Source organism: Tarenaya hassleriana, unplaced genomic scaffold (assembly GCF_000463585.1).
Source record: "Tarenaya hassleriana unplaced genomic scaffold, ASM46358v1 Cleome2, whole genome shotgun sequence".
NCBI classification, from domain to species: Eukaryota; Viridiplantae; Streptophyta; class Magnoliopsida; order Brassicales; family Cleomaceae; genus Tarenaya; species Tarenaya hassleriana.
Genome location: NW_010965372.1, coordinates 9,242,781 through 9,257,836, shown reverse-complemented (window position 1 = coordinate 9,257,836; position 15,056 = coordinate 9,242,781). Strand labels below are relative to the sequence as shown.

Below are 15,056 nucleotides of genomic sequence, written 5' to 3'. Positions count from 1 at the left end.
GCATTCCTGTAAATTACAGGGTATAATTTTCTTTTTTGTTGTTTACTCTAACATCATAATGGTGCAGTTTACTTTCTATATGATACCACACGTAGTCTTTAGATTTTAAATTGTATTATCCTATCTGCTTTTGCTTAATAAATTTTAGTTCTTGATTTTCTCAAAAAACTTTTGTTCAGTGTTTATGGAGACTGATAGATGTATGGTTTAGGTAGATTCATTGAATCTGGACTATAGTTAGTATGGGTTGTTTTAGCTGTTAGTATTAGTTAGTTAGTAGTTTCAGTAGTGAATAGTTATAAATACAGATTTAGATGGATGAGAAAGGGATTACGGAGAAGTTTCAGAAAGGGTTAGGGTTTGTTCTGGGGAATGAGAGTTTGGATCCTCTCATAAAACAAGATCATCCAAAGTTGTATTCAGGTTTTCGGTGAGGAATAAAGGCTCGATTTGTGTTGGAAAGTTGAGTTTCAGAGTCTGAACCTTAACAGAGACATAATCGAAAGTTAAAGTTATTATGATCTCAAAAGCAAAAGGAACTGTAGAGACAATGTTGCAAATTACAGTGTTGATTTATGCTCTAAACTTTCTTTCTACCATCTTGTATATAGATATAAAAGACCACTGCCCTAACATTTCTGCCTTTTTCAATTTAGATTTCCAAGACAGAATCTCGGGCAGGTGTCATGCGGCTTATCGTTGGTGGGGGACGAGCTGCTGAAACTTCTGATTCTAAAGGAGCTGTTGTTGTCGGTGTTCGAACTCTGAGTGAGGGTGGTCGAGTTGGAAACTTTTCGAGGGAGCAGGCAAGTGAATCGTTAATTGTCTTTGATAAATTAGAAGAGTGATATTGTAAAATGAATTTTCCCCATATATATTATAATTCTCTTTAGGTGGAGCTTTTCTGTGTAAATCATTTAATAAACTGCTCGTTGGAGTCAACTGAGGAGTTCATTGCCATGGAGTTCCGATTTACTCTGAGAGACAATGGAATGCGTGCAGCTTTTCAGTTGCTTCACATGGTACTTGAGGTATGACATTTCTAGTGCCTGATTTTTTTCTCTTATCGATGCACTTGTTAATAACATTTTCATTATCAACTCATTAACTTTCCTTGTTGTTTTTTTAAATCTCATTATAAAGAATGGTGAATCTTGTCTTGCAGCATAGTGTCTGGTTAGATGATGCATTTGACCGAGCACGACAACTGTACCTGTCATATTACCGTTCAATTCCTAAAAGTTTAGAGCGTGCAACTGCTCATAATCTCATGACAGCAATGCTGAATGGTGATGAACGATTTGTTGAACCAACACCCCAGTCATTGCAGAGCTTGAGCCTGGAGTCTGTAAAAGATGCAGTTATGAGGCAGTTTGTTGGGGACAATATGGAGGTGTTTGAAAACTCATCTTCGGAGCTGAATACTTCTTTGCTAATACTGACTTTGCATGCTGATCATAAAAAGTTATGTGCTTGTTTTTCTTCAGGTAAGCATCGTGGGAGATTTCTCGGAGGAGGAAGTGGAATCTTGCATCCTCGATTACCTTGGTACAGTTATTAGAGCTACCCATGACTTTCAGAAACTACCAGAGTCGGATCCTATTTTTTTCCGACCACCGTCAGCTGGGTTGCAATTTCAGCAGGTGAGGAACCAAGGAGAAATGCTGTGATTGGTTTCCTGTTTTTTTAACTTTATGAAGCTGTAGTGCTGGCTGTTTTATATTTCACAGGCAAATTTGACATATTTATTCTGGACAGGTTTTCTTGAAGGATACTGATGAGAGAGCATGTGCTTACATTGCTGGACCTGCACCAAATCGTTGGGGCCTTACAGTTGATGGCGAAGATCTTTTTGAGTCTGTTGGGAAACTTCCTGTTGCTCATGGTGAGTTTAACCTAATGTGACTGGCATAAGAACCATGAATCTTATGGTATTGTAATTTTCATCTCCATGGGAACTTTGCTTCCGAGTTCTAAGTCAGTTCTAGGTTTGTTTCAAGAGTAAATTATAGCTTCAGTAGCGCTTATAAACTTAAGCAGTATTCGCAGTTGATTTTACAGATGGACTTTTGCAATCTGGCGAACAGTCATCAGGAGGAAGTGATGGAGAGTTGCAAAGGAAACTCCGAGCGCACCCACTTTTCTTTGGTATCACAATGGGTCTCCTAGCAGAAATCATCAACTCAAGGTAAATCTTATGGTTGAGCTGTGTCTTCTTTCTTGTGATGGTTAAGTTATTTACCTACCACTTTGTACTGACTGATTTTCCTGTGAATGAGCTCCTTTTGTCATCTAGTTTTGCACTAAAGGAGTTTTAACTTGTCTCATTCGCTAATAAGCTATGGCATAAGAGTGAAGCACTAATGATAAAATGAATGCATTCATCATTTATAAAGCAAAAATTTGGGCTATATGCCTGCATTTCTATACATCCTATGGATTTCAATCATAATGGCTCATGGATTTACACTTCAGACGCATGGTGTCAGTTTTCTTTGTACCGTTCTTATACACGTGTGTTGCTCTTCCCAATATGTGTGCTGACTCTTTAATTAAAACATTTTTCGATCTTGGTGCTTGCAGGCTTTTTACGACAGTGAGGGATTCTCTTGGACTGACATATGATGTATCATTTGAGCTAAACCTATTTGATAGACTTAAGCTTGGGTGGTATGTGATATCTGTAACATCAACCCCGGGCAAGGTGCTGGCCTAATCTCTTGCATACATCGAATGTGCCTCTCTTAACTGTTTGTCTTGACTAACTTTCTTAAACCATTTCAGGTATATAAGGCTGTCGAGGCCTGCAAGAGTGTTTTGAGAGGCTTGCATAGCAACCAAATTGCCCCTAGGGAATTGGATAGGGTCAGTTTGTCTGTTTTGGCTCTTTACTTCTCTTGTGATTTCTTTTGCGAGGACTGTTCCATATGAGCTTCCCCTTCATCTTGGAAAGTGTTTCTGTTTTCCATCAAACAGGCAAAGCGGACTCTTCTTATGAGGCATGAAGCTGAACTCAAGTCTAATGCCTATTGGCTTAACCTATTAGCTCACTTGCAAGCCTCCTCAGTACCAAGAAAGGTGATGACGACTTTGCTTGCTTACTTTCTAAGAAAAGAGAGACAAAAGTTCATTAATACGTTTCTCACATCATCTCTCTTCTGATGGTTGTGTTTTTAGGACATATCATGCATCAAAGAGCTTACTTTGTTATACGAAGCTGCTTCTATTGAGGATATATACCTGGCTTATAATCAATTAAAAGTGGACGAGGATTCTCTGTATTCGTGCATCGGGATTGCAGGTGTTCAGGCTGGTGAAGATGTTGGTAAGTCATTGCTTCTCGGTTGATCTGGTTGAGTTATAGAAGGAATTAAACCTTGAGATCAACATCATATCGGCAACTAAAGAGGTCCTAAGAAATAAAAAAGAAAAAGGAAGCTTGTGGCTGAAAGAAATGGTTGTAACACAAGCCTTTGTTTTTCTGGTTTGGCAGAAGCAGAAGAACCAGAAGAGGCTTTCAAAGGAGTTACTCCAGTGGGTCGGGGTTCATCTGTCACAACCCGACCAACAACCTGATCCTTTTCAACTCGAGTTTCTCTGCAATATTAGATCGCTTACCTTGGAAGGTACTCTCCTTATTCTTCCGTCGATTTCTTTGTTTCCTCAGGAATACTTGTAGGATTTTAGGACTTGAATAGAAAACCAAAGAATTTGAACTTAGTTGTCTTCCTGAAGAAACAAAGGCTCTATGCTGAAACTAAGCTCGGCAGCATTCATCTGTTTATAAGCTTGATTTTGTTCCTTAGAAAAGGAACAGACAAGTTAAGATGTTCATAGTGTTTTCAACCATCACATATCCGACATATAAAACAGTTGATACTTGATAGCCAAAATTTCATTCTGTTTATCTATTGATATATCCGTTATAAACTTCTGTGGCATTTCTTCTTGTGCAATTCAACATACAGATATGGCTGACAGATAGAGGACTAGAGTGGTTACAGCGTCTTAGACTCGTGGTCCCGAAAAGAGACTCCATGGAATATCATCAGAGGTTTCAGGAGGGCTTTTGCTTCCGCACTGTCATCTCAAAGTTCCAGATTATTTCACAATTACGGACACGGTAAAATCGCTAAGGATACTGCCCTCGTCCACTCTTTATCTTATACTGCCTCTATACTCATTGGTTCTCAAAAAGATTGAAGTATGCCGAAGAAACTGATATTTGTTCTGGGGATATAGCTCATAATACTATGTAGATTCTGCTGTTTGGCATTCTTTGATAAATGTGATTCAATAACCGTTATCTTGTTGTTAGATTTTATCCTTTCCCATGTTCATTTTACAGCTTCAGCCTTTCTCATTTGTTAGCATTAGGGTAATCCTTCTCCCCTTTTTTGTTCTACATTTAACTAATGATAAATGTAACTTTCTATGTGGCTTCTGGATCGTCAAGAATGGGTTGAGTTATGATTGTTTGCTTGTATTCATCATATAATTTTTGTAGTAATAAAATAATGGCAAGTTGTTGGATAATGATGGCATACCCTTTAATTTGTGGTTTCCGTCTGTCTGTGACTGAATAATGTGACCAATTATCATGACAGGTCATATTGGAATTGGAGCCAAGTGATTGGGTCATTGCATAAATTCAATGAGTGGTAATGGTGAGGTCAAGCAGTCACATTATATCATTGTATCCAAGATTTTTCTTTTATATTTCAGGTTTCGGCAGAAATTGAGCAGTTTCCCAAATAAGTGAAAAGAAAGGAAATTTGCAAACCTGTCACTGGTTAGACAAATTATACGTATACACCCTGTATATATAATATAAACATATAACATTCACTGCTAAAACACCACACAGAGACACCCCCAAGAGCAAGTGTTTTGGCAACACAAGGAAAGAAAGAAACAAGCTCTACAGATTAGTGAGAGAAGCAGCAGAGGAAGAAACCTGAGGCTTAATTCATAGCCAAAACGCTTCTAGTCATGCCAAGCAAAGTCTCCTTTGCCTTCTCTTAAGCTTCTTCTGCCTCTTCTATAATCAACTTCTGCATCTGAACTGCACATACCCATATGATATTTTCGACTTGTCCTGACTGTTCCTAACTTTGTGAATATATCTTCTCCATTTCCCCGTCTGCTTGATCCTGATACGTGGCCAGGGTCACTCCTCGGCGTGTGATCTGCGTCATATAGCACAAGCAAACGTCAAGATAGGGATAGAGAGAAAGACGAGCCATGGATAAGCTTTTGTGCCGAGATTCTGAAACTAGTATTTTTGCAAAACACAGGTTTTTCTACAGTTCTTCAGGATGAACAAAGATCTAGTGACTAGTCTAGTTCAAATATTACCAAGTGAAAGCACATTGCTCATTTCTAGATTTCAGGTGATGAAATATTATTACCTTTGTAAGAGTCAAAAGGCTCTTGTGTGCTATCTGATACTAATGCACCATTTTTTTGTCTGGCCAAGCTTGCTTCTGGTCCTTGCGATTTGGCCTCGATGGCACAGAGTGATGTAGGCACCTCTAAGGTTGATGGTCTCACGGTGAATGAGTCATCATTCACATCTGTGATCTCCACATATTGACTGGTCGTGATGATTTCATCTGCACTGAAACCAAAGGAAGCTCTGTAGGCTTCTAATTCTTCCATATCTTGCTTTGAAATGTTTCTTGTCTGCCTGTGTTGCTGCTCGTTTCCGCTAACTGGATAAACATCCGAATCCTTGGAAACACTTAGTCTTCCACCCGTATGAGAAAACGGAGCATCGTGATCAAGATAGTATCGGGCAAATGTATCAGGACAGAAGAAGTTTGAGCCTTCAGATGCCTTTGGAGTGCTGCTAGTGTCAGGTGTTTGTAAATTGCTAGAGTCACTCCTCGAACATTTACCAGTCCGTGGGGAAACCAAAGGATCCCATTGCGGCATGAACTCCCGCTCGGGAAAGGATGACGATAAACCATCGTCCACCCTCGAGATTGGAGACCTAAGGCTGCTTGCAGGACTGCCGGGATACAGTGAGTATGTTGCCTGAAGATCATTTACCGAAACATAATTGGTCTTCTCCACATTCTTAAGATCAGCAGCCGAAGTCAAGAAACAAGCATAAGGTACATCCGGTGAAGAGGGAGTAGTGAGGTGTGCCAATTCAGGAGGAGGAGTCAAAGGGGCCGTAGATGGCTCTGTTGTAAACGTTGAGAAAACCGGTGGTGAAACCAATTGGGTCTCGTGAGCATAAGGCCCGGTTGCAAACATTGCTGATGAAGGACCGCCTGGCGAGTTAACAGACAAAGACAGCATATTGTTCGGCGATTGCATTGTTGAAGGGACAGCAGAATGCGAGAAAGAAGCAGGCGAGGAAGGTGGAGCCAGAATGGATTGGTTGCTCAATCCTGTAGCCTGAGGTCCATTCGATTGAGTTGCTGCAGCATTCCCTTCAGGTACTCGTGCAGCCGGGACAATACGTCTCTCTCCTTTTTTTGCACCAAAACAAGATAATGCTCTCAAACACCCGACCCACCGCTTCCTCTGTCGATGCAGTAAATCATTAGAAAGCATGAAATGCCGAAACATAGACAAACACAAGAATTCAGAGGCAAAGCATGAGTATCCGGCAAGATCAGTGAATGGCAAGTTATCCTTCTTTGTTTACCAAATAAGGGCAGTCAAAGATTATATGTGCTGCAATCAGAATCTGTAAGTTCTGAAATGACCGAAGTGGGCTGCTCATACATCATGCCAACGAATACCTTAAAACACGGATTCTGAAGAAATTAGGAGGCATAGGGTCATCTTACATAATCACCAAATCCACCACCTTGTTCAATCATGGGGGCAGAACACAAGTAACAACAGAAGCTTGATTTGTCCTCAGGGGAGGATTCTGATGATGTTCGAGGGAACATGTCAACATCAGATCGGCCCACCCACCCACTAATACCAAAGATTTAGAGCTAAAATTCTCTGATCATCAAAAATCCTAATTCAGAAAGTTTCAGCGATTGACACTAAGCACCCAAGAATGGCGAATCACACTTTCTTCAAGAAAGCATCACCAGTGAAAACAAAAACAAAAACAAGTTAATCTTCCTTGCCCGCTTAGATCATCTTTAGAAAAGGGTGCTTCGGTGTTCACCAAAGACAGCTTTATCGGAAAACGAGAAGCAACAGCTGAAGTCCCAGAGATCTGAGACGCAGCGAAATTCCTCGGATCTACGACGAAGCGGCTCAAACTAACACAAATTCCGACAGATTCGAGCTCCGGACACGACAGAAAAATCATGAAAACAGGAGATAGAGGCAAACCCTTTCTCGTAGAGGAAGAAGCCTGTTCTGCTCAGTGCTCGCCATTGCCATCCACCTGAAGATCGATCCTCTGCTTCTCTTCTTACGCTTTCCTCTTCTCCTTCTCCCAAAGAAATTCCAAAGGGGAAGAGTCACCAGCTTCTGGATCCAAAGTCACTCAAATATGGAATCAAATCTCACATTCCTTTCGCTCAGTTCATCTGCTTCGGAAGCTATCACACTCAGGACGATGCTGCACCGAGAATTTGCGATCAAATCCGAGTTCAGGAGCTTCGTCGGGGAGGAAACCAAAGATTAAGAGAGGTTTAGCCGCAAAGTTAGGGTTTTTTCCTGGCAGATTCGAGGAGCAGCTTGCATAAAGAAGCAGAAGCTGACACCATGTAGATTTTGCTGCTCTAAGGCAAGACAAAAGCAAGTTTTTAGAAAGCAAAATCTGTAGTGATTAAATAAATAATTTAAATAGCGAAAAAGGCAGTAATAAATAAATAATTAACAAATAAATTAGAGTAACAGTCGGAAAAAAAAAAGTAAAGAACATGTAAAAAGATGTGCTAATGTTATGAAATAGAATTATAGCAGACAACGGTAAAAATATTTATAAACTCATACTACATTAATGAAATCCATAAAAATACATAATTTCTAAAAAAAATCTCATATAAATATAGAAATTTTATTTATCGTAGGTATATTTATTTTTTTAAAATATTTAATAAATATATGAATTTCTAAATAATGATAAATTACCATCGAATTGTTTTTTCTTGTACACTTATAATGAAAGATGGTATAACAATAATAAAATATTTTAAACTTTAGTGTGATTAAAAACATTGAAAAAATGGTAAGAATAAGGTCTTTACAATTTGAAAATAAGAAATGAAAGGTTAGAAAGCTTTCTCTGAACAAAAAGATGCTCAAACAGTTTTTTAAACCGATTTTTCTATTAAAAACATTATAAGTGGTTAGAATAAGATGTTTCTTATTTGAAAATACAGAAACGAGAGCTAAATCAGTTTTAATTTTTATTAAATAAGTTTTATTTTTAGTAAAAAGATTTTATAATGATAGCTTTAATCGATTTTTGATATGAAAATTAAAAGAGAGTTAAGTAAGGTTTCAAGTGGCTAATAACATTGTAAATGATTCGATAATGTGTTTTCTATTTGACTAAAACTATCGTTAGATAAGGATGGAGAGTTTAATAGAATTTCCTTAAACAGAAGGATACTAAAACGGCTGTTTAATCCTACTTTGGTGTAAAAACCTTCAAAGAGAATCTAATTAAGTTTAATGTGGCTAATAACAATGGAAATGATTTTAATAAGGTGTTTTCGGACATGGTATGTAAGTGTTAAGTAAACGTCAAGTCATTATCATGTGTTTAGCTTTTAAAAATAAAATACTCTTCGCTAATACTTATGTTTTGTAATAACGTATGGATTTATTTATTTATAATATTTATTTTTTGTATATATACTATTTAATATAGTAATTCAAGAGTCATTACTAATAAATCTAAAACATCATTGTGGATAGAAATGCATGGCATACGAATATTCTAAAATTTTAAGATATTTGGCTTCACATTTAGATCCTCAAATTATTTCAAAAGATTATCTCAATTCGTTTTCACGAAATTCGGATATTTGACACACTAGATATCTATCTGTGACTGAATTTAAATATTCGGGATATCTAAATATGTGTGTGTTTACTATTCAAATATATTCATCTTAAATACATAATTTTTTCACAAAATCATACAAACGTATCATTACATATCCATTGAAACATCATACAAAAACTATTTGAAGCATATAACTATTGAAGCATCACCAATCAAAAAAGAATCCTAACATTTAGAAAATAATTACAAGCATGCAATAAATCCTAAAACATGAGTTCCACATCTCATACGCCAGAAATCTCCATCAAATGTATATGTTCTCCATGTTTTGAGCTTTCTTTGTAAATATTTGATTCCAACATCATTTATGCTTACATTATCAACTGTCATAATGAAAACTTTGTTAATTCTCCATTGAGTCAAACATTTTCCAATTATTTTTTCCATTGTTTCACCTGCATAATTAGGTATTGGACAAAAATTGATATCTTTTTTTGCAAATTTCAATCTTCAATAATAAAATATGTAGTAAAACAAATGTAATTGATATTTTGAACGAATGTCCAAGTATTTGTTATTAAGAAAACACTCTCTTTACAGTTTCTAAAAAAATTCGCCACCTTCTTCTTATGTTCTAAAAGTATATTCATGCAATCTTTAATTATTGTTCTACATGATGAGATAACAAACTGAAGCTGCACAATCCTCATGAAATAACCCTTCCATTTCAACAAATCTAAATTGCATCTCATCCATATTTATCATCATCACTGAGGTTTTTCGAAATTCTTATTGATCAAATACCGCAAAGGATGAAACCTATTATGGAATAATGTTATTTATTTTAACCTTTTGTTACTTGGATCATCAACTTCAACACTATCTTCCGCGATATCTTTTTACATACTCTTAAATGCTTTATCATTACACTAGTGATTGCATATTTTTAGATCATACAGGTTATTAGGGTACCACAATAATTACAAATTTTCTTTTTACCATCGGCATTGCTATGAAATGATTCCAAGCTTCAGATGTTTGTTTAGGTATCTTAGAAGTAATATCCTCATCGGATTACTTAATCTGATCATCATCCTTTGTAGTCGTAATATCTATCGATATTGCGATAGATGAAACATTAGGAACATCCGGTGCCAATTTCAAACCGTGACAATCATCAGTCTCAGAATATTTTTATAAAAAATAAAAGTAAATTTGATAAAAAAAAATCGGAGAATTTAATCAGGAAAAATAGGAATACAAAACTCTTCGGTGAGAAACAAGAAACAAAATAATTTCATCTTAGTTTCTTTTTATATTGGTGATTATCCAGTTGGGACAACTTTAAAAAACCAAAACCATAATATTTATCTTCAATTTCAAAACCAAACAAAAAATAAAAAGGCTGATAGAGCAAAACCGAAAGGAAAGACCTTTATATATAAAAAAAATAGAATGTTTATTTAAGTTCTGTCGACTTACCAATATTTCACTGTTTCAATTTATTCTTTTTTATATATCCGGTTTAGTTTCTACTTTTTTAGTCATTCTTGATACAATTTTAAAATGAGAGAAGAAAAATGATTGTTAGAAAAAAATTGAAGTGTGAGAAAGAGAGAGAGTGAATACAGAAGAAAAATAAAAGGTAAAAGTAAGTGTTGAGATGGGTGGATTTTTATTTGGTTAAAAAGAGGGGTGTTCTTGTTTCATGTCCCATATTCGAGTTGCGGGTTAGGATGGAAGTCTACATTGCGGTATATAAACGGTTTCCGGTCTTTGGGAGATGAAGTCGGGTCGAATCCTCGGAAAACATTTTAGTTAACAAAAAAAATTAGATAGATAAACTTTAAGATGAAAAGATTGAAAAGAAAAGAAAAAATAAATAAGTTAAATAAAATAAATAAATATTATAAATATAAAAGATATTTTAAACTTTTAACAAATATATCAACAAATATATATCACTTATCCAGATCAAAATCTCAATATCGTTATACTCGAATTTATCAACATTAATATTTGAATACTCCTTTTAGAAATGTCAAATAGGTTGGATAAATAAAATCATAATCCAATGTATTTGAGCCAAATAATACATAATCAAATATGATATAATATCAAATGAATTTTAATTAAAAAAAATCGAATTTGAATCGAAATGACTTGAACTCGAATCATAACGGATCGATCCAAATAAAAACCAATCGAATGTGAAAAAAAGTGAATTGATTCGTATGGAATCCAAATAGGAACGAATCAAATCCAAATCGATTGAAATCAAATACAAACCGTAATGAATTGATTCGAATTGGAATAAATCGAATCTGAACCGAAATGAATTCTAATCAAAATTAAATTTTATATAAAAACCAAGTGTGTGTAATATATATATATATTTCTAAACTAATTGGGTTAATTAGGTTTTATGGATTAACCTAATCTATATATATTTTTATTTAGGTTGGATTAACGAATTCATTAAATTAAATTGTATAATCCAAATGGGTTTGATAAACCATTTTGACATCTGTGACCCCTCTTCCGGGTGTTTGTTAAGCCGCCGGATACCCATATATATCCAAGATTGGCATCGAATTTAAAAACTTAATATAAACTTTTTACATTCAAAATGGGATTACTCCAAAATTATTTCTGATATTTCCGTTACAAAATACTTTGAGAAATAGTTTTTACAATTTACTGAAATCATTAAATGATCTTTTTTTTTAAGAAAAATAGTTTATTATCGAAAAAAAAACTCACTGCGAGCGGCGGCAGCGGCACCAATGCTGGCGGGAAGGTTTCGCGCCACTGACTGGAAAATCAACCCAGTTTTGGCGGGTTTTACTTCCTATAAGTACAACTCCGTCGATCTATTCCGTTTTCCAATTCAACCAAGCTCGAAATTAGGGTTTATCTGCAACTCCTCATTTGCAGTCTCTCCCGTGATGATGGCTCAGAACAGCAGCCCCGAAGTCAAAGAACCCACGCCGAAAATCCAAAAGCTCGATCAGAACGGCGTCCATGGCGGCTCGGAAGCGTATTTCAAAGTTAAGAAGCTCTCCGACAAAGCTGTTGTGCCCAAACGAGCTTCACCCCTCTCCGCTGGTTACGATCTTTCCAGGTACTCCAAATTCTTTCAACCAAATTCGAAGCTGAGAGAAATTTCCATCCGGGTTTCGAAATTCTGACTGGAACTTTTGAATCAGCGCGATGGAGACGAAGGTTCCGGCAAGGGGCAAGGCTCTAGTTCCGACCGATCTTAGCATCGCTGTCCCCGAAGGAACCTACGCTAGAATCGGTAGCGTTCTTAAACTTTTCTTTTTCTCGGGTAACAAACAGAATCTGTAGAAATTTCTCTTGATTACGTAAAATCTACGATTTGCAGCTCCGAGATCGGGATTGGCTTGGAAGCATTCGATCGACGTTGGAGCGGGAGTGATCGACGCTGATTACAGAGGACCAGTGGGAGTGATACTGTTCAATCACTCGGACGTTGATTTCGAGGTGAAGTCGGGAGATAGAATAGCGCAGCTCATAATCGAGAAGATCGTGACGCCGGAAGTTATGGAGGTGGAAGATCTCGATTCGACTGTTCGCGGCGAGGGGGGGTTCGGATCCACTGGCGTCTGACAAATCTGCAGTTGGCTTTTGGGGTTTTTAGGGCTAATTACGGTCGAACATGTAGGGTTTGTGTCTGAAACTTGATGTGGATTTGAAGCACTGGTGCTCTTATTTGCAAAATTTCAAATCTTTTGAATGACAACAGAGATTTGGAAGAAAGAACAGATCTTCCCAAAACTGAAATTCGAATCTCATCCTTGGTCAAGTGCATATAAGATCTCTCGTCACTTCTTCCACAAGCCCATTGAACACGAACTGCTCTATCTCGCTTATAACATCGTCTCTTTCGATGAACCCGAGCATCCATCCCATATCCCACATTGAATTTACCTCCGATTCCTTGCAAAGAACATCTCTTTCCAGTATCTCTGGCAAGTTATCTTCGAGGATTTCCCCGGTGAAATGTTGATTGCCGTAAGATCCCAGCTTCTCGAGCTCTTTGTTCAGTTGCTTAACAAGATCATCCAAAGATTTCACTTGAGAAAAACTGATTGGCCCCTTCAGAAATGGATTGATGCTTAGCTCGTGGAGTCGCCCTTTCCATTTCAATAGCTCGTAGCCACAGTCCAAGATCAGATTGTTCTCATCTCCTCCATCGGAATCGTTCCCGCTGGTTTGAAGGGTTCTGAGAGGAATGTCGAGTTTGAAAAGTGCCTCTGCTGTGTTAAGGAATTTTCGGCTTCTAAGGATTATCTTCTTAAGTTGAATGTCACTTTCAGACAGCGTCTCCATCTCACCTTTGGTTCCTGAAATAACCGAAACATTAAAAGCATGGAAAAAGAAAGAGTGCTTTTTGTTTCGACTCGATAAACTGGAAAGAATAATCGATGATAAGATGAAAAATGCATTCTTCTTCTTACCCTTTGGTGTCATTGTCTTTGGTAATGTGTTTGCATTTCCATCAGAGATCGACGTTGGAACTTCTATGTCGCTCCGACCCATCAACATAGTTTCCTGAAACTGCATAATATAACATCCAATCACTTATATATGTTGGAACTTCTGTGTCTTTTTCTGACATATTCATATGTAAAGTGATGAACTTACGTTGTCAGCTGGAGCTTCTTTCAAGATATGGCTTCCGTCCTCTCCGGTTGTAAGCATAAGCAGAAGTGAGTCGTCCTCGAACTTTCTCTTATCATTTCTGTCAGATGACTTAATAATGGTCATTGCTTCTGCTGCTTCAGTCTGGTTTCTTCTAATCTGATCAGTGTCTTTGTAACATCCGAGTAGTTCCCGCCATGTTCCTTGTTCGGAATCAGAGTTCTGGTTTTCCGGCGTTTCATTCTGCGTGGCCACTTCTTGATCGATGTTCTTAGGGAAGATTTTGCCAGTAAGAACTGGTTTTTTCTCCTTTCCTGATGGATTGTTACTTCTGATGCTTAGTTCGGTTTCTCGATCTAATAAAGCAACATCGGCTTCTGAGAAACTTTTCCTATGAGCCTTAGCCTTGTCTGAATTCTGTCTTCTCCGCTGAAACTTCTCTTTCTCATTGTACCCTCTTTCTTCTCGTGTCTCCGAGTTATGAAGCGTCCGCTTCGTTCCTTTTTGGCTTCTCAAAAGTGGTTTTCTAACCCTTTGTTTATTTTCACTATCCTTTCCTCTTTCCTTTTCCCGAATATGTTTCCGACTTTCCGTTCTGTCTCTTTCCCGACATATCGTTTCATGCATTACTAAATCCGAGCCAGTATCCATTGAAGTCGAGTCCCTTTGAGTCTTTTCAACCTTACATCTTGAGTTTTTCGTCGGTAGATCGGCGTCTTTCCTTCTCGGGCCAACCTTTACAGACTCGATGGATACATCGGTTTCGATCTCGATCTTAAAGGTGGAATCTTTTCGCTTTCGAGACGCTGCATCTTCATGTTCTTGAAATTCTCCTAATCCCATCAGCTTGGCAATAACATTTGGAATCCTACCTGTCCCGGGTTTTGATGATCTTGACTGGTTATTATTCTCTACTGTAAGTGCAGAGAGATCAGCTTCATCACAAGTAACTGATCTACTGTCTGAACATTCCTTTAACTGCTTTCTTCGATTAGTGGCATCGTCTCTCGGGTAGGCAAGAGCTGATAGCCTCATCTTGATATCAGCCCTTGCAATATCCTCTATGTTTCGGTAACTTCTAGACGGAATTTCCAGTTGCATATCATCGTCGAGCAGCTTGATCCGATTCTTTCTCCGAGATCTCGTCATGTAATCAGTTAGAGACCGTTCCAACTCGATGGCACCTTGCATCAGTCCTTCCCCTCCATTGCCAAACCCGAGCCCGCAGCTACGCTCTTTCATGATCTGGTTCAATTCTTGAACTCCCTCTGATATTTCTTCATGGACATGGATCGTTGAGATTGGCATCCGTCTTTTCGCCGTTCCGCAGCGCTTCGATCTCTGTCCTACTCGATGCATGATTCGGGATGAGTCTATTCTTGTAGCCTTCCCTGAATTTTCAAGTGCCTTCCACAGATCGATACTCTCCGAGCTCTGGCCTCTT

At 37.7% G+C, this 15,056-nt stretch overlaps 4 protein-coding genes across 9 annotated transcripts in view; 2 read left to right on the top strand and 2 right to left on the bottom strand.

The window, feature by feature from the left end:
* LOC104813211 (stromal processing peptidase, chloroplastic-like) overlaps positions 1-4,842 on the top strand; it is a 10,343-nt gene extending 5,501 nt beyond the window's left edge. Inside the window, exons 14-27 of one of the 4 annotated variants that reach the window (XM_010540772.1) lie at positions 1-20; positions 657-806; positions 894-1,031; positions 1,166-1,393; positions 1,488-1,643; positions 1,759-1,885; positions 2,041-2,188; positions 2,584-2,704; positions 2,785-2,865; positions 2,977-3,078; positions 3,178-3,325; positions 3,494-3,626; positions 3,969-4,123; positions 4,608-4,842. The exon at positions 1-20 is cut by the window's left edge and continues 163 nt beyond it. In XM_010540772.1, coding sequence (XP_010539074.1) covers positions 1-20; positions 657-806; positions 894-1,031; positions 1,166-1,393; positions 1,488-1,643; positions 1,759-1,885; positions 2,041-2,188; positions 2,584-2,704; positions 2,785-2,865; positions 2,977-3,078; positions 3,178-3,325; positions 3,494-3,576 — 1,502 coding nt within the window. In that variant the 3' untranslated portion in view covers positions 3,577-3,626; positions 3,969-4,123; positions 4,608-4,842. Of the gene's footprint in view, positions 21-656; positions 807-893; positions 1,032-1,165; positions 1,394-1,487; positions 1,644-1,758; positions 1,886-2,040; positions 2,189-2,583; positions 2,705-2,784; positions 2,866-2,976; positions 3,079-3,177; positions 3,326-3,493; positions 3,627-3,968; positions 4,436-4,607 lie in introns of those variants that run through there. The other 3 variants (XM_010540774.2, XM_010540773.2, XM_010540771.2) reach the window with 3 other exon arrangements.
* Positions 4,760-7,778, bottom strand: LOC104813212 (uncharacterized protein At1g76660-like). Of its 2 annotated transcripts, none has more exons than XM_010540775.2 (3): positions 6,807-7,778; positions 5,412-6,537; positions 4,760-5,189 (listed from the first exon to the last, which is right to left on the bottom strand). In XM_010540775.2, the coding sequence occupies exons 1-3, from the start codon at positions 6,912-6,914 to the stop codon at positions 4,987-4,989; spliced, it is 1,437 nt and encodes a 478-aa protein (XP_010539077.1). In that variant the 5' UTR covers positions 6,915-7,778; the 3' UTR covers positions 4,760-4,986. The 2 variants fall into 2 exon arrangements, with proteins under 2 accessions (XP_010539077.1, XP_010539078.1); XM_010540776.2 differs by having other exon boundaries at positions 7,315-7,773.
* Positions 7,779-11,715: 3,937 nt separating this feature from the next.
* LOC104813208 (deoxyuridine 5'-triphosphate nucleotidohydrolase) lies at positions 11,716-12,730 on the top strand. The gene is made up of 3 exons (XM_010540765.2): positions 11,716-12,068; positions 12,154-12,245; positions 12,333-12,730. Exons 1-3 carry the CDS (start codon positions 11,731-11,733, stop codon positions 12,575-12,577), a joined length of 675 nt encoding a protein of 224 aa, XP_010539067.1. The 5' UTR covers positions 11,716-11,730; the 3' UTR covers positions 12,578-12,730.
* The window catches only part of LOC104813209, a 4,532-nt gene continuing 2,198 nt past the window's right edge, over positions 12,723-15,056 (bottom strand). For both annotated transcript variants that reach the window (XM_010540766.1, XM_010540768.1), the window contains 3 exons: positions 13,616-15,056; positions 13,429-13,528; positions 12,723-13,314 (listed from right to left, as the gene is read on the bottom strand). In XM_010540766.1, coding sequence (XP_010539068.1) covers positions 12,770-13,314; positions 13,429-13,528; positions 13,616-15,056 — 2,086 coding nt within the window. In that variant the 3' untranslated portion in view covers positions 12,723-12,769. The remainder of the gene's footprint in view (positions 13,315-13,428; positions 13,529-13,615) is intronic.

What these genes read in the sequence shown, in the direction of transcription:
- LOC104813212 (XM_010540775.2), bottom strand. Translation starts at nt 6,914, where the DNA reads ATGTTCCCTCGAACATCATCAGAATCCTCCCCTGAGGACAAATCAAGC. An exon ending in GTGGTGGATTTGGTGATTAT is followed by an intron (nt 6,538 to 6,806) that starts GTAAGATGACCC and finishes CTGCATCGACAG; the next exon opens with AGGAAGCGGTGGGTCGGGTG. An exon ending in GCCTTTTGACTCTTACAAAG is followed by an intron (nt 5,190 to 5,411) that starts GTAATAATATTT and finishes TATATGACGCAG; the next exon opens with ATCACACGCCGAGGAGTGAC.
- LOC104813208 (XM_010540765.2), top strand. Translation starts at nt 11,731, where the DNA reads ATGCTGGCGGGAAGGTTTCGCGCCACTGACTGGAAAATCAACCCAGTT. An exon ending in GCTGGTTACGATCTTTCCAG is followed by an intron (nt 12,069 to 12,153) that starts GTACTCCAAATT and finishes CTTTTGAATCAG; the next exon opens with CGCGATGGAGACGAAGGTTC. An exon ending in AGGAACCTACGCTAGAATCG is followed by an intron (nt 12,246 to 12,332) that starts GTAGCGTTCTTA and finishes TACGATTTGCAG; the next exon opens with CTCCGAGATCGGGATTGGCT.